General features: G+C 42.1%; 1 protein-coding gene across 3 annotated transcripts in view; it reads left to right on the top strand.

Annotated features, from left to right (window-relative positions):
- Positions 1 to 18,222, top strand: part of mtx2 (metaxin 2) — a 161,932-nt gene extending 143,710 nt beyond the window's left edge. For all 3 annotated transcript variants that reach the window (XM_073047160.1, XM_073047161.1, XM_073047162.1), the window contains 2 exons: positions 17,016 to 17,092; positions 17,732 to 18,222. In XM_073047160.1, the coding sequence (XP_072903261.1) occupies positions 17,016 to 17,092; positions 17,732 to 17,942 (288 nt within the window). In that variant the 3' untranslated portion in view covers positions 17,943 to 18,222. The remainder of the gene's footprint in view (positions 1 to 17,015; positions 17,093 to 17,731) is intronic.
- Positions 18,223 to 21,860: the final 3,638 nt, after the last annotated feature.

The following is a 21,860-nucleotide window of genomic DNA, read 5'->3' as shown; positions in this document are numbered from 1 at the left end:
GCGATGAGCTGCTCCAGTACCCCACCGACTGCCGTATTAGATGCGTCCACTGTGAGGGCGGTAGGGACGTCCATTCTGGGGTGCACTAGCATCGCGGCATTCGCCAAGGCATCCTTCGTTTGAATGAAAGCGGCGGCGGACTCCTCGTCCCAGGTAATGTCCTTGTCCGGACCGGACAGCAAGGCGAACAGGGGGCGCATGATCCGGGCAGCTGAAGGGAGGAAGCGGTGGTAGAAATTGACCATACCTACGAATTCCTGCAGGCCTTTGATCGTGGTGGGTCGGGGGAAATATAGGACCGCATCTACCTTAGCGGGCAGAGGGGTTGCCCCGTCTGTGGTAATCCTGTGGCCCAGGAAGTCGATGGTGTCAAGCCCGAACTGGCATTTGGCCGGGTTAATTGTTAGACCGAAGTCATTCAGCCGGGCATAGAGTTGTCGGAGGTGGGACAGATGCTCCTGACGACTGCTGCTGGCTATGAGGATGTCGTCCAAATAGATGAATGCGAAGTCCAGGTCGCGTCCCACCGCATCCATCAACCGCTGGAATGTCTGTGCGGCATTCTTCAGGCCGAACGGCATGTGGAGGAACTCAAAAAGGCCGAACGGGGTGATGAGAGCCGTTTTGGGGACGTCGTCCGGATGCATTGGGATTTGATGGTGTCCGCGGATGAGGTCTACCTTGGAGAAGATCCGTGCACCGTGCAGGTTTGCTGCAAAGTCCTGAATGTGCGACACAGGGTAGCAGTCCGGTGTTGTAGCCTCGTTCAGCCTGCGGTAGTCGCCGCATGGTCTCCAGCCCCCTGTCGCTTTGGGCACCATGTGCGGGGGGAGGCCCATGGGCTGTCGGACCGCCGGATGATCCCCAATTCCTCCATCCTCTTGAACTCCTCCTTCGCCAGTCGGAGCTTGTCCAGGGGAAGCCGCCAAGCACGGGCGTGGAGGGGTGGTCCCTGGGTCGGGATGTGGTGCTGTACGCCGTGTCGGGGCATGGCTGCTGCAAACTGCGGTGCCAGAACCGATGGGAAATCCGCCAGGACCCTGGTGAAGTCATTGTCGGACAGCGTGATGGAGTCGAGGTGAGGGGCTGGCAACTGGGCTGCACCCAGGGAGAACGTCTGAAAGGTCTCGGCGTGAACCAGTCTCTTCCTGGGCAGGTCGACCAGTAGGCTGTGAGCCCGCAAGAAATCCGCACCCCAGAAGCGGTTGGGCTACGGCAGCCAGTGTGAATTCCCACGTGAACTGGCTGGAGCCGAACCGTAGCTGCACCGGACAGGTGCCATAGGTCCTTACTGTGCTGCCGTTCGCGGCCCTCATGGGGGGACCCGGCGCCCTGCTGCGGGTGTCGTAACTCGTCGGAGGTAAGACGCTGATCTCGGCACCGGTGTCGACCAAAAACCAGCATCCCGACCTGCTGTCCCACACATACAGGAGGCTATCCCGATGGCCAGCCGCCGTAGCCATCAGCGACGGCTGGCCCTGGCGTTTCCCGGGAACTGGCAGGGCGGGCGACAACGGCGGGCTTCTGCGCCCCACCGCTGGTGGTAGAAACACCATTGCTCGTTGGGCTCCACACCCTGGCCTCTGGGTTTAGCGGGCTCTGCGGCCGGTCCTGGACTGGTTTGCTGCTGGGAGCGTGGCCTGGTGATCTGTGCGATGGACGCCCCACTCACCTTCTTGGCGTTCCACAGCAAGTCCGCCCGGGCTGCCACCTTCCGGGGGTCGCTGAAATCCGCGTCGGACAGCAGCAGGCGTATGTCCTCGGGCAGCTGCTCCAGGAATGCCTGCTCAAACATGAGGCAGGGTGTGTGTCCGTCGGCCAGAGACAACATCTCATTCATTAAAGCTAATGGAGGCCTGTCTCCCAAGCCATCCAGGTGCAGTAAACGGGCAGCTCGCTCGCGGCGGGAGAGCCCGAAAGTCCTTATGAGCAGGGCTTTGAATTCCGTGTACTTGCCGTCCGCCGGGGGAAACTGTACGAACTCCGCGACCTGGGCCGCTGTGTCCTGGTCGAGGGTGCTCACCACGTAGTAGTAACGGGTGTCCTCTGAGGTTATCTGCCGAACGTGGAATTGGGCTTCTGCTTGCTGAAACCATAGGTGAGGTTGTAGCGTCCAGAAGCTTGGCAGTTTCAAGGAAACCGCATGAACAGATGCGACGTCGTTCATCTCCGGTCCAAAAACGTTTGGACCGTCGGGGTCACCAATTGTAGCGGTGTGCTACACGCAGCGCTAAAATAACGACACGGAGTCGGTAATCTGCAGTCAAAGTTAAGGTTTATTCAAACTTCACAGCCTTGCTTTAAAGCCTCCCTCCATCCGCCCTCCCCCGCGCGGATGCTTTGAGAGGCACGTACTGACACCCCCTCAGGCTTTCTCCCTTTGTTGCGGACCTAGCCTTTGTGCCTGCACGCTGGCTAATTGTGAGACGGTTCGAGTGCGCTAGTAAGTGGGTCGCCACAATGTCACATTAATAATAAATAAGTAGTGTGGAAAAAGGAACGATGAGGTAGTGCCATGGACCGTTCAGAAATTTGATGACATTGGGAAAGGAACTGTTCCGGAAACATTGAGTATAGGTCTTCAACCTCCTGTACCTCCTGTACTTCAACCTCATGCAATGAGAATAGTGTATGTCCCATGCGATGAGGGTCCTTAATGACAGATGACACTCTCCTGAGGCACCAACTTCACTGAACAACTATTGTTTTGAAAGTGTTGCATTCTCAGAATTTTATTTTTGTTTATGATAGGCTGCTTGAAGTGGAACACAAATATAATTTCAGACTACTTGTATCACGTAGGAATTTGGAGAAGCAAGAAATTAACTTTTATTAAATATTATGCATTTCATTGCATAATGGTGCTGCCACTTTGTAATAGTTCAAATAAGCTAAAAATGTTTTGATGATTTTCGTTTGTGCTTTGTATCTGAGACTTCTCGCTTAAGCGTCCAACAATAATCAGCCAGCATTGATGGATTCCAGTTGCCCTGATATCATTTCTCCATGACTGCAATGTCTTGGTGAAACCTTGCACCTTGCACTGACAGCACTAAAATTTTCAGGGAAGAAGTCTAATTGGGAATGCAGAAAATGAATATTTAGTGATATATTGCATTTCATGCTTTCGTGTGCTTGAAGTATGTTGTCAACCAGCTGCACATATTTTGGTGCTCTGTAGTGGCCAAGAAAATTTTCAGTAGCATCCTTGAATGCCCTCCCTGTGATTTTCTCCAGTCCTGCTAGAAGTTCTTCGAATTGTCTGTCATGGATGACCTGTTTGATTTGTGGACTGACAAAAATGCCTTCCTTAATCTTAGCATCAGTTATTCTGGGAAACGTCTGTCTCAAAGATCAAAATCCTTCACAGAAACTTATAGCTTTTCTAAACTCTTTCCTGCCATATAGCAGTCGCCATGCCTGGACGAGATAGAAAACTTTTCAGTGTATGTTGTGGGCAACATTTGAATTGACTTGAATTATAAATTGAAATAACAAATATAGGCAATTTCAAAAAAAATTGCTTGTGATAGGGAAATTTCATGGTGATTTTCATGATCAGCAGCCCAAAATCTATAAGATATACCCAAAAGTATTCAGGAAGCAAATCTTTGTTGTCTAGTGCTTTTGAAGATGTCCTTGATAGGGAGAGGCTTGTGCCTGTGATGGAGCTGGCTGAGTCTACAGTCCTCTGCAACCTCTTTTGATCTTGTGCATTGGAGCCTCCATACCAAGTGGTGATGCACCCAATCAGAATGCTGTCTATTGTGCATCTGTACAAATTTTTAGAGTATTCATTGACATATCAAATCCCCTCAAACTCCTAATGAGGGTAGCTGCTGGCTTGCCCGCTTTCTAAGTGCATCAATATATTGGGCCCAGGATAGATCCTCTGCAGTGTTGATTCCCAGGAACTTGAAGCTGCTGACCCATCAATGGTGTGTGTTTACCTGACTTCCACTTCCCAAAGTCCACAGTCAATTCCTAGGTCTTGTTGCCATTTGGTAAAAAAACAAAGAAGTCAAAGAAAGTGTATTGTCACTTCTTGTGTTGCTGCACATTTGAATTGCTGTATCAGACCATGATGTAACTAGCCAGGATACATTCAACAGTACATCTGTACAAGTCTATTAGAGTATTTGGTGACATGCTAAACCTCCTTAGCCTCTTAAGAAAGTAAAGATGCTGTCTATGTGGAGTTTGTATGTAATCCCGGTGACCTCTCGGGTTTCCTTTGTGTGGTTCGGTCATCTCCTATGACCAAAGGCGTGCAGGTTGGTAGAATAAGTATTTTATTACTCAGGAAAAGTTTCTCACGTTTGACACCCACATATTGGTTATTGTAAAGTTCTGTAATTGTTCCTATATTTTTGTAAATGTTGTACATTTAATTTCTAGCATTTTGTTAAAAAGGAAAAGTTTAATGCTAATCTTTCATTTGTTTTACTGACATAGCTGCTGTAAAATAAGTGTTATCACATAATCGCTAGGACATTCAGTTGGAAATTATTTTGTGCTTATAAAATACAGAGAGTCTGATCCATCAACTCAATTCTCAAAAGGTAGAGATAGTACTTTGAACAGAATGATTGTTTTAGGCTTTTCATATGTTGAAGTATTTTCCACAATTGGAATTCGTTGGTTTTCTAGCTAACAAAACGGCTTGATTCTGAAGATTGACATGCTTCAAAACTTGTAAGAGTGGGAACTAATCTGCAAAATGTGTCTAACTTTGGGCATTTCTGAAGCTCTTTTTAAATAATTGTTCGATATTGACTAAGGCTGTGGTCCAGAATCAGTGGTACCAGACAAATCGAAACAGTGATAAAACTCAAAGATGCATATTAACATCCGGTAGAAGAATATGCACTGTTAAATAACAATTATTAGTAGAGCAAAGCTGATTTCATTCCCTCGAGTTTTGGAGGTTGTGGAGTGATTTAGTTAAGGCCGTCGTGCGCAACAGGCGGCATGTTTTCCTCTGGGTTGCCTTGGGAGAGTGAAGGCAATCATTGGAGCAATGAGAAGGTTCAAATGGAAATACACTGGCAGGTTTGTGAAGGGATGTTTTGTTAGCTTTCACCATTTTATTTAGAAGTGCTGATAGTTGGGCACACACTGCTCTTGGCTAGAAGATAAAATCACTTGTGCTATACACAAGATTTATTTTTGTTCTGCACGTGGGGGATTTGCAGGAAGCTTCAAAGCAATTGGACAAAGAATGGCTTTTTATATATGTCCAGTAGCAGTGCTAGTGCTCGGAAAGCCATCCATTTTTAGTTTGTTGAAATACTTTGGTGTTCTCCCAGTTGTAAGGAAGTAAATGGTTATTTAGCAAAAAGATAGTGAAGTTCTTTTGTAAAAACGCTTTGAAACAAATAAAACGTCACAGTGTTCAGAATAATTTATTAAATGAAACTACCATTTGAAAAAATTGTTACTGTACATTAGTTATTTAGTCCTTTATCACAACAGTCAGAACCAATTCTAAGTACTTCACATAAAGTAACTTATTTCATTATAATTTCAGTTTGAAATGAATTGATGTTTTGCAGTTGGCAACATTTGAATATCTGATCTGAGTTACCAGAACTGCTGGGCAACTGTATTGTAGGTGGTACTTTGTGTTATTAGCCTATGCTGTTACAATCATAGAACACTACAGCACTGAAACAAGCACTTTGGCCCATCTAGTCTGTGCTAAACCATTAATGTGTCTAGTCCCATCAACCTGCACCCAGACAATAGCCCTCCATACCCATATCATCCATATCAAATTTCTCTTAAATGTTGAAATTGACCACACACTTGCCTTAGCAGCTTATTTCACACTCTCTCTATGCTCTGAGTGAAGACATTTCCCCTCATGTTCTCCTTAAAAAAATTTCACCTATTATCCTTAACCCATGATCTCTAGTTGTAGTCTCACCCAACCTCAAAGGGGGAAAGCCTGCTTACGTTCACCTTATCTGTACCCCTCAATACTCCAAATTAGGCCTTCTCAAGTTCTTATACAATTTCAACATAACATCCCAACTCCTGTACTCAGTACTTTTATTTATGAAGGACAATGTGCTGAAAGCTTTCTTCATGTCCTACCTACCTGTGATGCTACTTTCATTCAATCATGGACCTGTATTTCCAGATCCTTCTGTTCTACAGCATTCTGCAGTGCCCAGCCACTCACTGTGTAAGTCCTATCCTGGTTGGTCCTACCAAAGTGCAACACCTCACAATTATCTTTATTAAATTCCATCTGCCATTTTTCAGTCCATTTTTCCAACTGGTCCAGATCCTGCTGAAAACTTTCATTGTCTACTTCGCTATCCACTACACCCCCTGTCTTGGTGTCATTCACAAATGTGCTGATCCAGTTTGACATTATCATCCAGATCGTTGATATAGATGACAAACAATAACAGACCTGTTACTGATCCCTGTGGCATAGGGCTCCAGTTGAATAGGCAACCATCTACTACCACTTTCTGGCTCCTCTCGTGAAGCCAATGTCTAATCCAATTAACTACCTCATCTTGAATGCCAAGCAATTGAACCACCTTGACCAACCTCGCACGTAGGACTTTGTCAGAGGCCTTGTAAAGTTCATGTAGACAACATCCACCGCCTTGCCTTTATCCATTTTCCTGGTAACTTCCTCAAAACACTCTTAAGATTGTTTAGACATAACTTACCAGGCACAAAGCCATGTTGACTATCCATAATCAGCCCTTGTCTATCCAAATACTTATGTATCTGGTTCCTTGGAAAACCTTTCCAATGACTTCCCCACTACTGATGTCAGGCTCACTGGCCTATAGCTTCCTGGCCTATTCTCAAACAACGGAACAACATTAGGTGTTCTCTAATCCTCCATCTCACTGTGGCTAAAGATATTTTAAATATCTCTGCTAAGGTCCCTGTAATTTCTGCAGTAGCCTGCCACAGCATCCAAGGAAATACGTTGTCAGGCCTTGGGAATTTATCCACCCTAATTTACCTCAAGACAACAAGCACCTCCTCTTCTGTAATCTCTGTAGGGTCCACGCCTTCACTGCTGCAATTCCTCACATCTATAAACTGTGTCCGTCTCCTGTGTAAATACATATACAAAAAAAACACTTAAGATCTCCGCTAAATGTTTTGACTCCATATATAGATTACCACTCTGATCTTGGAAGAGGACCAATTTTGTCCCTTGCTGTTCTTTTACTCTTAATATATCTGTAGAAGCCCTTGTATTCTTCTTCACCTTGTCTGCAGGAGCAACCGAATGTCTGTTATTGGATAACTAACTATTAGTTCCTGAAGGGTTCATATGCTTTCATGCTGCCTGGCAGATTGTTACCCTATGCCTTCATGTTCCACTGCACCAATTTCTTTATATCCAATATAAGAATATTTGTTTCGGTGCTTCTTTTTGTTCTGAATTACTGAAATGCAAATGTTACAAATTCCAGCATTTTAAGCATATTGCACTGTATTATGCTTAAGGTTGATTCCTCATCATAGGCATGTTATGTTTTGTTACTTGTTGAAGAAATTTCCAAACCATGAAATGTTATCCTACTGAAAGAGGTCCTATTGATGAGCCCCATTAAAAAGTTTGCATTTTTTCCCTAGTGTTTTCAAGTTATAACCAAGTCAAAACACTATAGCCGGAAGTGTTTCTGAGTTGCTTAGAGTTACATAATAATGGAAGGTAAGGAATGAGCTGTCATCAATGATTCTGGTGGTAATGAAATGATGGGAGCTTCATCAACAAGCTGGGATGCAATGGTGGAGTAGGGGGAGCAGTGGAGGTGGCAATATTTAGGTAAGATTAGTAAAAGTTGCAGATTCAAGGCATGCATTTGGAATTGGGAAACGGATGAAGCATGACAGATGGAAATGTAGGCAAAGAACAGGCAAGTGGTCCTTAATTTGGAGAAATGTAGGGTGTTGCACTTTGGGAGGTCAAATGTAAGAAGATATTGTGTAGTAAATTGTAGTACTTTAGAAGTATTGATACATAGAACCTTGATGTGTATGCCAATAGCTCCCTGAAAGTGACAATAGAAGTAAATAGAGAGTGTGGTAATCAAAGATGTACAACATACTTGCCTTCATTGTTGAATATAAAAGTCGCAGCTGTATAAAGCTATGGTTAGGCCACATTGGAGTACTGCGTGCTGTGCAGTGGTTGTTGCATTACAGGAAGGATGTTGAGGCTTTGGAGGGGGTGCAAAAGTGGTTCAGCAGGTATTGCCTGAATTAGAGAGTATTAGCTAAATGGAGATGTTATTCTGTAGATCTATTTTCTTTTCTTATTTTTTAAAAATTAATGGGGACATATTTGCTTTCCTCCAGTCTTTAGGAACCATTTGATAATATACAGAATCTTGGATGATGAAAACCAAAATATTAACTCTTTCCATGGCTACTTCCTTTAGTACATTGGGATGTAGAATACTGGGCCTTGAAGAATTAAAGAGGGTCTCAGATTTAAAAAAATCATAAAGTTTGCTTAAGTATTCCTTTTTTTTAAATCAGAGTTTAACAAATCAATTGTTAAATTTGAATTATGTTAACTAGATGTCTAAAGAATAAAGCTGGCTTCTACATTTAAGTAAAAGGGTAGGGAATAACAAAAGCAGGCACTGAACCCTTAGAATTTGAGAAAATGTAATTAACAATAGAGATTGAGGAAATGTCAAAATGTTAATTTTTAACAGTTTTTCATTAGAAGATGCTAAAACTGTAGCCAAAATAACATACAGCAAATTGACAGAGAAGATTGAGGAAATTGGTTGATATCCTTGGAAGGAAAAAAAATTAGGCAAAAAGGTGCCCTTTATTGTAGTCTTTCAAAATTTCCCAGATTCTGCTAAGATCTTAGCAGATATATAAACAGTAAAGGATACATTTCTGTTCAAGAAAGCATGCAGGTTTAGGCCAGTTAGCCTAATATGTGCCATTGGAAAAATGCTGTAAACTAATAAGACAGTGATTACAGAGTACCTCAAACATGATGTAATTTGGTAAAGTTGACATGGTTTTATGGAAGTTGTGCTTTTAACAGATTTATTGGAACTTTTTGAGGGTAGGTATAGTGGATATGCTTGTATTCATAAAAGCATGCACCAAGACAGCACAACAGGTGGGTAAGTCTAAACTACAGCTGTAGTCTCAAGATGGGCTAGCCATCGGACTGAGGTTAGGAGGAATTTAATCTTTAAAATGGTTGTGACTGTCTTGAAGTCTGTGTTCCACATTTCACAATTCCAGCATGTTTATTTTCCTTTATTGCTCTCATTAATCTTCCTCCTTTTACGTTCCTCCTGACAGATCAGCTATGATTAACAAGCCATTCATTTTGTCCTTTTAGGTAACACTGAAATCCATTATGTCATGTGGGCAAATCTGGTTTCTGCCCTGCCATAGGCATTCCCTTGATTCTTTTCACTCCTCCACTTCTCTGCAACTTAAGATCTGTTTATTTTCTCACTTTTCCAACTCAGGGCAAAGATTATTGACCTGAAAATTTCACTCTGTTACTTTCCCTTCACAGACATTGCCTGCTCTGCTAAATAACCTCAGCACTTTCTGCCTATTTGTGAATCTTCGAATTTTGTACCTTAGAGCTGTGTTAGTTATATTCAAGACTGAGAGATAATGTGGACTACATGGGAACTGAAGGTTAAGTGGATTATACCTCTGTTCTAAAGGGTCGCTCTTCACTTTAGAGGCTGTGGCCTCTAGTTCTGGATACCCCCACCATAGGAAACATCCTCTCCTCATCCACCCTATCAAGTCCTTTCAACATTAGGTAGGTTTCAATGAGCTATCCCACCCCCGCATTCTTCTAAATTCCAGTGAGTACAGGCCGAAAGCTGTCAAAAGCTCCTCATATGTTAACCCCTTCATTCCCAGAATCATCCTCATGAACCTCTTCTGGACTCTCTCCAATGACAAAACATCCTTTCTGAGATATGGGACCTAAAACTGTTGACAATACTCCAAGTGCAGCCTGACTAGTGTCTTATAAGGGCTGAACATTATCTCCTTGCTTTTATATTCTATCCCCATTGAAATAAAAGCAAACTTTGCATTTGCCTTCTTTACCACAGACTCAACCTGTAAATTAACCTTCTGGGAGTCTTCCACGAGGACTCCTAAGTCTCTCTGCAGCTCTGATGTTTGAACTTTCTCCCCATTTAGATAATAGTCTGTACTATTGTTCCTTTTAACAAAATGCATTATCGCACATTTCCCAACACTATTCCATCTGCCACTTCTTTGCCCATTCTTCCAATTTGTATGTCCTGCTGCAATCGCATTGCTTCCTCAGCACTCCCTACCTCTCCACCTGTCTTTGTATCATTTGTAAACTTTTTGCCATAAGGCCATCAATTCCATTATCTAAATCATTGACAAACAATGTGATAAGCAGCAGTTCCAGTACTGACCCCTGAGGAACATCACTGGTCACTGGCAGCCAACCAGAAAAGGCCGCTTTTATTCCCACTCACTGCCTCTTGCCTGGTCAGCCATTCTGCTATCCATGCCAGTATCCTTCTTGAAACGCCATAGGATTTTATCTTGTTAAGCAGCCTCAAGTGTGGCATGTTATCAAATGCCTTCTGAAAATCCAAGTAAATGACATCCGCTGCCTCCCCTTTATCCACCTTGCTTGTTACTTTCTCGAAGAACTCTAACAGATTTGTCAGGCAAAATTTCCTTTTACAGAAACCATGCTGACTTTGACTCCTTTTTATCATTAGTTTCCAAGTACTTCAAAACCTCATCCTTAATAATAGACTCCAACACTTTCCTGACCACTGAAGTCAGGCTAACTGGCTCATATACCGTCTGGGTAGTCTTCAGCCCCTTGATATGAACATTGAATTCTCCAACTCCCAGTAATTCCCTCCCTCTCCCTTCTCCCATCCTACTTTCACTCTGTCTCCTCTTCCAGCTGCCTATCACCTCTCTCATGATTCTGCCTTCTTCTACTACCCATAGTGCTTTCCTCTTACATTCCTTCTTCACCTCTCCTGCCTATCCCCTCCCTGCTTCCCCTCCCCTCCCTTTGATCTTTCATCTGATTGGTTTTTCACCTGGCACCTTCCACCCTCCCCTCACCTTCTTTATAGGGCCCCTGCCCCCTCCTTCTTCAGTCCTGACGAAGGATCTCGGCCCGAAACGTTGACTGCTCATTTCAACGGATGCTGCCCAACCAGTTGAGTTCATCCAGCTTGTTTGTACATGTTAACTGGCTTATAATTTCCTTTCTTCAAAAGAGGTTGTGAGAGAGAGGTTGCTGAAGGGATAATGAATGCATTGGCCATGATCTTTCAAGAATTTCTTGATTCTGGCATGGTCCTGGAGGACTGGAAGATTGCAAATGTCTCTCCACTCTTTAAGAAGGGAGGAAAGCAGAAGAAAGGAAATTATAGGCCAGTTAGCCTGACTTCAGTGGTTAGGAAAGTGTTGGGAGTCTATTATTCCAACATCTGGGATGTAGTCCATCTTGCCCAGTTGACAGTCACCTTAAGACTTTTGAGTTTGCCTAGCACTTTTTCATTTATAATAGCAATGGCACTCAGTCCTGCTCCCTGACGCTCATGGACCTCTCTCACACCACTAGTGTCTTCCACAGTGAAGACAGATGCAAAGTACCCATCAAGTTCATCTGCCATTTCTTTGTCCCCCATTACTACCTCACCAGCATCATTTTCCAGTGGTACAATATCAACTCTCACCTCCCTTTTACTCTTTATATCACTGAAGAGGATGTGGAGAGTCTGCAGAGGGATGTAGATAGGTTATGTGAGTGGGCCAAGGTTTGGCAGATGGAATACAATGTTGGCAAATGCGAGATCATCCACTTTGGAAGGAATAATAGCAGAGCAGATTATTATTTAAGTGGTGAAAGATTGCAGCATGCTGTTGTGCAGAGTGACTTGGGAGTGCTTGTTTGTGAATCGCAAAAGGTTGGCTTGCTGGTACAACAGGTTACTAAGAAGGTAAATGGAATGTTGGCCTTCATTGCTTGAGGGATTGGATTCAGGAGCAGGGAGGTCATGCTGCAACTATACACGGTACTAGTGAGGCCGCACCTGGAGTACTGTGTGCAGTTCTGGTCTCCATACTTGAGGAAGGATATACTGGCTTTGGAGGTAGTGTAGAGGAGGTTCACCAAGTTGATTCCAGGGATGAAGGGGTTAACCTTTGAGGAGAGATTGAGTCACCTGGGACTATACTGTCTGGAATTTAGAAGAATGAGAGGGGATCTTATAGAAACACACAGAATTTTAAAAGGGATAGATAAGATAGAAGTAAGAAAGTTGTTTCCATTGGTAGGTGAGACTAGAACTAGGGGACATTGCCTCAAGATTCAGGGGAGAAGATTTAGGACGGAGATGAGGAGAAACTGTTTTTCCCAGATAGTGGTGAACTTGAGAAATTCTCTGCCCAGGGAAGCAGTTGAGGTTTCTTCACTAAATATATTTAAGATACAGTTAGGTAGGTTTTTGCATAGTAAGGGAATTAAGGGTTATGGGGAAAAGGCAGATAGATGGAGCTGAGTTTATGGATAGATCAGCCATGATCTTATTGAATGGTGGGGCAGGCTCGATGGGCCGGATGGCCTACTCCTGCTCCTGTTTTTTATGTTCTTATGTATGTAAAAAGCTTTTGTTATCCTGCTTTATAGTATTGGCTGGTTTACCCTCACATTCATCTTTTCCCTTCTTATAGCTTTTTTAGTTTTTTGGAATTTGAGAGCTTCCCAGTCATCCAACTTCCCACTGACCTTTGCTACCTACCCTTTCCTTGGCTTTTATGCAGTCCTTAACTTCCTTTGTCAGCCACAGTTGCCAGCCCGTCATTTGAGAACTTCTTACTCTGTGGGACATATCTAACCTGCGCTTGTGAGTATTCATGAACACTTCATCTATCTCTGCTCTACCGTCATCGCTGCCAGTATCCTCCTCCAATCTGCTTGGGCAAGCTCTCTCTCAAGCCTCTGTAAATTCTTTCTGTTCCATTCTGATACAGATACCTGTGAATTATGCTTCTCCATCTCAAATTACAGTATGAATTCAGTCATGTTATGACCTAAGGGCTCCTTTACATTAAGCTCCCTAATAAGACCTGGGTTAATACACAACACCCAATCTAAGATAGCCTTTTGCCTGAGAAGGCTCAAACACAAGCTGCTCTAAATACCCTTCCTGTAGGGATTCAACAAATTCCCTCTCTTGTGATCCAACACCAACCTGATTTTCCCAATCCCCTTACATATTAAAGTCCCCATTACAATTGTGTTATTACCCTTATGGCTTCTTCTTGTTAGATCCCACATTGTACTGGCTTTGGAAGGGCAATTAATGAAGGAATGCCTGATGTAAAAAGATTGCTGCATTGTTTAGAAAGAAGTAATATACTGGTTGTGCTTTCATCCTAAATTTAATGTAAAAGTAAAGGGCTTTTTTCATTGCAACAACTTGTACTCATGTAGGAGAGAAAAGTTATCTAATTACAGAACAGTGCAAAATAAGTTGCGTCTTTCATGTCCGGTTGCTGGGGAACTTAAAATAATGAGAGGAAGTAGAGGGATACATTTCTCAAGAATGAGATGACAGGCATTGAAACTTTGGGCATCCAAAGTCACCATCCGCAGTGTGTGAACTGTGAGAGAGGATCTGAAGGCAGCAGTTGATGCTGGGCTTTACCTGCGTCAGAGTGTCTTGGCAATCTGCTTTCAAGCAGCTGGCACAACAGGCCCTGAACATGCAGCATGGTAAGGATCCAATAATGTGGTTGTCGTTGAAGGGAATTTGGAAGTTTAGGCAAATGCCTTAAAGGGAACAGGTATTCAGAATTACTCTAGCTGAAGTAGTGATATTCCTTACTACTGTATCAAAAGTGTCAATTTCACAACAGAGCTTTAAACTTGCGCTCATAATCCTGCGGTTGTTATGGTTTGTAACTCTAGAAACTAATCAAAAACCTGGAATATTGATCTAATTAGTTTTTCTTTTCCTTTGTTTTGGTGAGACTCTCACATACGATGTTGGGGTGTAATGATGTAAACCATTAACTGCCTTGTTAAGTATAACCCATGATGAAGTATTTAAACAGAGAATGTGCTCAATTCCGGTCACCTCACTACAGGAAGGACATGGAAACCACAGAAAGTGTGCAGAGGTGTTTTACAAGGATGTGCCTGGATTGGGGAGCATGCCTTATGAGAATAGGTTGAGTGAACTCGGCCTTTTCTCCTTGGAGCGACGGATGATGAGAGGTGACCTGATAGAGGTGTGTAAGATAATGAGAGGCATTGATCGTGTGGATAGTCAGAGGCTTTTCCCCAGGGCTGAAATGGCTAGCATGAGAGGGTATAATTTTAAAGTGCTTGGAAGTAGGTACAGAGGAGATGTCGGGTAAGTTTTTACACAGCGAGTGGTGAGTGTGTGGAATGGGTTGCCAGTCGTGGTGGTGGAGGCAGAAACGATAGGGTCTTTTGAGAGACTCCTGGATGGGTACATGGAGCTTAGAAAAATAGAGGGCAATAGGTAAAGCCTAGGTAGTTCTAAGGTAGGGACATGTTCGGCACAGCTTTGTGGGCCGAAGGGCCTGTATTGTGTTGTAGGTTTTCTATGTTTCTATGTTAGAATGCTTAATCAAACAATATATTTACAATAAAACTCAAATATTACTGAAATATTGAATACACAACAGTTGTGTGTGCTGATTCTACTTATATAGCATGCACGTTTTGTTTAAAGGCTCAGACATACCTGATAAATATGAAAGGGGTATTTTTAATTTGTATGGACTGTGATATGAAAAGAAAAGCATTAAGTTCTCGGGACAGTGTTGAATGGTGGTGGTTCAATATGAAAGAATCTTAATGAAGTGTTTTCTGTCTGTATCTTTAATTGTATTCCCCTTCATAGATTCTGACTGACTTGCTGAATTCCACCAGCTTTTGTGTGAGTTGCTTAAGATTGTCAGCATCTTCAGAATCTCTTGTGTTTTATCAGGTCATCTGTTGTATTGGAATTCTTTTGAGACTGTACTTAGTTCAGTAAGTAGAGACTGTGATTATGAGTCATATTTGACTGTATCTGAATGCATCATATTCACATCACCCCAGTGTTGTACTCTGTAACTGAAGCCTTACCAGTCTACTCATCTTGTAGTTTGGCTCTTGGTGGATAAATAAATTTAGTAGGATCTAGAAAATTACTTCAAAAATTTGGCCCAGGGGTAGAGCAGCATCCATAGAAATAGTTCACGCAATTAAAATGGATTGAGTAAAACTGTTGCTTTACCATTCCCATGATGTATTTCTAAAGACATACTGCTAGTAGCAGTTGTGTATTTAATCTACAATGGTGGGGAGGTGCAAGGCACTTCTGATCAAGATAGCTTGATATCCCACCATCATTTGTGCATTTTCTGGAGAATTTCAAATAATGTAAACTGTTACATAATAAAAGCTGGGATTATGGGAATTAATGTGCAAAATAAAAATTAAGTGTGAATCTGCCATTTATGCATTAATATCCCTTTCTCTTGATCTTCTATTTGAATTGCAAAACAGTGGTACAAATGGAAAGACCTGGGAATCCTGCCAATTTTATGCTTCCAGACTGATAAAGGGAAGGTGTGGCTTGTTTAAAGGATATCTCCCTGCAGTTGTTTGGATGTAACCTGTTGCTAGGAGTTAGCAACAGTATCAAGGAATGATCTCTTAAGACAAACAGAAGTCCAAGTGATGCTAATTGAAATCAACATTCTTGTGGTATTCATAACATCCAGTATCCTCCCTGAATATGAATTGGAAAATGTCTTCCCTCAATGGTGGCACAGTAATACAGTGGTTAGCACAATATTTTACAGTACAGGTGACCCTGGGTTCAATTCCCGCTGTTGCCTGTAAGGAGTTTGGATGTTCTCCCTGTGCCTGCATGGGTTTCCTCCGGGTGTTCCAGTTTTCTACCACATTCCAAAGATGTACCGGTTGGTAGGTTAATTGGTCATTGTAAAATTTCCCATGACTATGCTAGGATTAAAGAGGGGGAATTGTTGGGCCGTACAGCTTGAAGGGCCAGAAGGGCCTATTCCGTGCTATATCTCAATAAATAAATGAAATTAATTAGTTCACATCTAAATTACACAGAATTGTGGGAACAAAGAGATTATCACATTTGCAACATTGTTACCACAAGCTGTACAACAGCAGTATTTATCAAGGCACTAGGAGAGAGTGGTTAAATAATTGCAACATAATTGTATATGTTCTCCCCTGGTTACAGCAGGGTTCTGTACCTGTGAATTGTTCGGAAATAGAATAGTTTGCAAATTGGAAATGTGACTGTGGCAGAAGATGCCTGCACAAGCCAGCAATATCATCCTGCCAGTCTTCCAAATGTTCATTCACATATACTAGGTGTACGTAAGTCAGGCATTCTTAAGATGGGGAGGACCTCTCTGATCAAAACTGCTACGCAAGTTAATATAAGGAAAACCTATGCATTAAGTGTACACAAAAAAAACCCAAAATCATTTATTCAAAATGTCCTTTTGAGTATAGTAAATGGCATTTTCCCTTGTCTTCCTCATGTTTTCAGTGGGTAAGTGCAGTCATCTCTGCCTGAAGTTTCATTAAAGAAAGTTATGCATCAGAAAATTGGAGGCCAGTTACCCTGTTTTGAGGCTTCCTTCTAAGCCGTCAGAACCTGGGGTTAAATTGGCTACTAACCAAATATTCTGTTACATTTTGTGGCTTCTTTGCTGACCTTTTCCTTTGTGTACCTGGGTGCACAATTCTGTTAAATGTACATTATGGTTCTATAGCATTAAATATTTGGGGTTTAGAGTAAATTGGTAATATTCCACTTATTAAAAAGATGAGTTGAATATTGTCATTTTTATTTTGATGTATGACCTCAAAGTGGATATAAGATGTGAACTTCCTAACCACTTCTGTAATTTTGATTTTTCTCCTTCTGGATAATTATTAGGTGCTTGAAGATGTAGATCGATGCTGCCAGGCTCTTTCCCAAAGACTGGGATCCCAGTCCTATTTCTTTACCAAACAGTAAGTTACATTGTTAAGGTAACACACAGTAGAGTAGTGAAGAATAGAGATGTTGTTATGACAAATGCTCCATTCACTTGATTTTCATGTTTTTTCTCTATTTCCATTTGTTTAACCATAAGCACAAAGGAATGCTACAGCATCAGTGTCTTTGGCAGATACCATGCCCAGAAGCAATGTATTTTGCTATTTGAAGTGCAGCATGCTATTTTAATGATGGTTTTGTAATGCACAGTAGCTGCAGCAGGGGAGGCAGATTGTTCTTTACAGAGATGGACAACTATCAGTGGTCATAAGACATTATCCCACATACAGTTTAAAGTTTTTGGTATATTTAACTTGTGTTGATTTGGGAAAAAGGTAATTAATCTATTAATGACAAGAATTTTGAGCAAGAGCAAGTACCTGTATAATAAATTACTGTAATAAAAATTAAGATGGCCTGCGCCTATGAAACCTTTAGAGACTGGCTTCATTTAGTTAAGAAATGCCAGCAGTTTTCGGAGAATGGAAGTCCTGGGCCAATATCCCTTGTAATGACCTTTTCTTAATCTGTTCCTTGTTATGGTATATAGTTACAGGTCTCAGTGCTGCCTTCCAAAAATAATCTTAGCTAACCTTTTAATATTTGTGCTGCAGGCCAACGGAACTGGATGCTCTGGTGTTTGGCCATTTGTTCACAATCCTCACGACTCAGTTGACCAACGATGCACTTTGTGAAAAGGTGAAAAATTATGAAAACCTCATAAAGTTTTGTAGAAGAATAGAGCAGAACTACTTTGAAGAGCATGATCGAGAAAGTGCATTGAGTTCAACATCCAGGTGCTCACGGGGCTCTTCCACAAAGTAAATTATAAAAAAAGCAAAATAAGTAAATTATTGGAAACAAAGTAATTAATACTGCATCGTTGCAAAAGTAAAACTGAAGAGTATTCAACAAACTGATTGCCAGATTTAGTGTGTTAGTGCAATTTGTCTGTTCTGTAATATTGAAACACTATGCAGATCTGATAATATTTGTTGGTATTATGACCTAGTCCTTTGTTTCTATTGAATGTATATGTAACAAACAACTTGATGGAGCTGTACTGACTTAAAATGTATTAAAGAATAATGCAGAAAATCTAAAAGTCCTGATTGTAGTGTTTGTAAGTATAAAGTAAACCCAGGGACTTCTGATTAATGGACAAAAGGAAACTCAATTTGCATTGCAGAGAGGGTTACCATGTTTGCAGTTACAGCCCTAAATTTTCAGGCTGTTGTCTTCACTGATTTAACAACTATACCAAAAGAAGATAGTTGTTCTTACAAGCTGATTAGGCCTGTTTCACTTGAAGGGTGACTTTCTCCAGCAGTGAGCCAGACGGTCAGTTGCCAGAAGCCATTTCCTTGTTCAAATTCAGTCAGTGATTGCAAGTCTTGTACTTTTGATGGCACCATTTGATTATGGCATACCTTGTACTAGATCTGGTTGGACTGGATAAAATCTAGGTAAACTAAATGATTTTGCAAAACCTGGTCATTACAACTCTTTAATATGATTTTAAAACATTGTGACATTTAATTTACAAATGTATTTTTGAGTGTGGAATGAGCTGCCTGATGAAGTTGTAAATGTGGGCTCACTTTTAACACTTAAGAAAAACTTGGACAGGTACATGGATGAGAGGTGTATGGAGGGATATGGGCCAGGTGCAGGTCAGTGGGACTAGGCAGAAAAATGGTTCGGCACAGCCAAGAAGGGCCAAAAGGCCTGTTTCTGTGCTGTAATGTTCTATGGTTCTATAGCACATTCAATTATAATGTCTGACTCAAAAAGTACAACACTGTGTAGTTGGACTTCAAATAATACTGAAGCTATGACTACAAAGTAAAGAGCTGAGACTTTGATAGGTAACCTTTCTTCCTTTTAGTATTAGAGAAATAACCATGGGGCTCAGTGATTGGTGTGATAGAAGTGGGTTCTGATTTCTGGGACATTGTTACCAGTATTGGGAAAAGTAGGACATGCATTTTTGAAATTCAAATCAAATCAAGTTTATCATTCAAGCCCTATAGCTGAACAAGACAGCGTTCTCTGGGGCCAAGGTGCAAAACGTTTAAAAATAGCACGCAAGCAAGTAAAAAATTCAAGGAAGCATATTCACTCAAAAAGAAGTGTGGCTTCAGAGCTGTGTGTCAGACATTGCTGTAAACAGCACTGGGACCCCACAATGGACTGTATTGGCTCCCTTCCTGTTTACTCTGTATATCTTGGACTTTAGATTCAACAAGGAGTCATGTCATCTGCAGAAATTCTCTGGTGTATAAAGGGAGGACAGGAGGATGAATACAGGGCCCTGTTGGAGGACTTCATCAAATGATGCAAGCTGAATCATCTGTAGTTCAGCATTAGTAAGACAAAGGAGATGGTGATGGACTTTAGGAAGACTGTTCCCTGTTACTATTGATGGTGAGGACCTACAAGTGCCTGGGGGTGCACCTGCATGAAAGATTTGAGTGGAGGTTGTGTTCAAGAAGGGCCAGAGTCATCTTTACTTCCTGAAGAGACTGAGCTCCTTTGGAGTATGTAGGCCTTTCCTTCACATGTTCTACCAGTCTGTTGTCGCCAGTACAATCTTCAATGCGGTGGTGTGCTGGGGCAATGGCAACGACATGGGTGACACCAACAGACTCAATAAACAGATTAGAAAGACTGGCTCTGTTATAGAAGTCAAACTGGACATACTGGAGGCTGTGGTAGAAAACAATCTTACGGAAAATCCTGGACGTTGTTTCTCAGCCTCCGCACGCCACCTTGGCTGAATAGAGGAGCACTTTTGGTAACAGACTAAGACAACTGCGCTGCCCCAAAGAATGCTATATGAGGTCATTCTTGCCCTTGGCCATTAGGCTCTAAAATGAATCAATTTATAGCCGGGTAAGTGATGACTCCCCCCCACCCCCGTATTATAATTTGGCAAAAACCCACATGGGAAGATGAAACTTGAACAAATAAGATATAACTAAAGACTCAGTATCTAAATGCACAATACATTTAAAACTAAACAGGTAGAACATGTAAAATAGAGACAAGTAGATGATTTAGCCCCTTAGGCGTACTCCACTATTTAATAAGATTGCACTTACTCTGATTGTAATCTTAATTCCACAATCTTGTCTTCCTACATTAACCTCTCACTTATGTTTATCCTGCCTTTCATTCAAAACTATTCAAAATCTTTGCTGTCATTGCCATTTGCAGAAGAAAACTGTATTCAAATTCCATTTGATGCAGACAAGTGAGAGGTTTTGCACTTCAGCAGGACCAATCAGCATCGGTCTTACGCAGTGAATGGTAGGGCGATGAGGAGTGTGGTAGAACAAAGAGACCTGGGAATACAGGTCCCTAAATCACTGAAAATTATTCGGGCAGTAGAAAAATCATCCCTCTTGTGCTTCTTGATATCATCACGTGAGATTCAATGTCACGAACCCTGCCACTTTGATCTGGCCCACACCTTCATTAACCATGTCCAACACTTGCCTTTATTGGTTCTTCCTCCCTCCTCCTCCTCCTCCTCACACAAGTCATCGGGTTTGTGGGTGTGTGGTTAGGATTAATCGGGATGCACTCAGGATAGAAAGAAAATAAAGCTTTGGCACATTGGCCTTCATAAATCAATGTATTGAGTACAGAAGATGGGATGTTATGTTGGAGTTGTAGAAGACGTTGGTAAGGCCTAACTTAGAGTATTGTGTGCAGTTTTGGTCACCGACCTACAGGAAAGATGTCAAGAAGGTTGAAAGAGTACAGAGAGAATTTACAACGATGTTGCCGGGTCTGGAGGACTTGAGTTATAAGGAAAGATTGAATAGGTTAGGACTGCATTCTTTAGAATACAGAAGATTGAGAAGAGATTTGATTGAGGTGTACAAAATTATGAGGGGTATAGGTAGGGTACATGAAAACAAGGGTTTCTCTACTGAGGTCGGGTGGGACTACAACCAGAGGTCATGGGTTAAAGATGGATAGTGAGAAGTTTAAGCGGATCATGAGGGGAAATTTCTTTACCCAGACAGTCGTGTGTTGAATGAGCTGCCATCGCAAGTGGTTTCAACGTTTAAGAGAAGTTTGGATTGGTACGTGGTTAGTAGGGATATGGGAGGCTGTGGTTCCAGTGCAGGTCAATGGAAGTAGGCAGTTTAAATGGAAACAGAAAAAATCTACAGCATAATACAGGCCCTTCAGCGCACAATGCTGTGCCAAACATGTACTTACTTACAAATTACCTAAGTTACCCATAGCCCTCTACTTTTCTAAGCTCCATGTACCTATCCAGGAGTCTCATAAAAGACCCTATCACATCCGCCTCCACCACCATCACCAGTAGCCCATTCCATGCACTCGCCACTCCCTGTGTAAACATTTTTTTTATCCCTGACATCTCTATACCTACTTCCAAGCACCTTAAAACTGTGCCCTCTCTTGTTAGTCATTTCAGTGCTGGGAATTTAGCCTCTCTGACTAGCCACATGATCAATGCCTCTCATCATCTTATACACCTCTATCAGGCCACCTCTCATCCTCCATCGCTCCAAAGAGAAAAGGAAGGCTGAGTTCAGTCAGCCTATTCTCATAAGCATGTTCCCCAATGGTTTTGGCATGGACTAGATGGGCTCACGGGCCTGTTTCTGTGCTGTACTTATTCATGACTCTAAGAAAATTCCAAAGATTTGTTACACAAGATTCTGTAGCTGCCAGAAATCTTCAGCAACCTACACAAAA

This window comes from Hemitrygon akajei, chromosome 5, assembly GCF_048418815.1.
Source record: "Hemitrygon akajei chromosome 5, sHemAka1.3, whole genome shotgun sequence".
NCBI classification, from domain to species: Eukaryota; Metazoa; Chordata; class Chondrichthyes; order Myliobatiformes; family Dasyatidae; genus Hemitrygon; species Hemitrygon akajei.
Note: the sequence above shows the minus strand (reverse complement) of the source record. Positions and strands in the feature narration are given on the sequence as shown.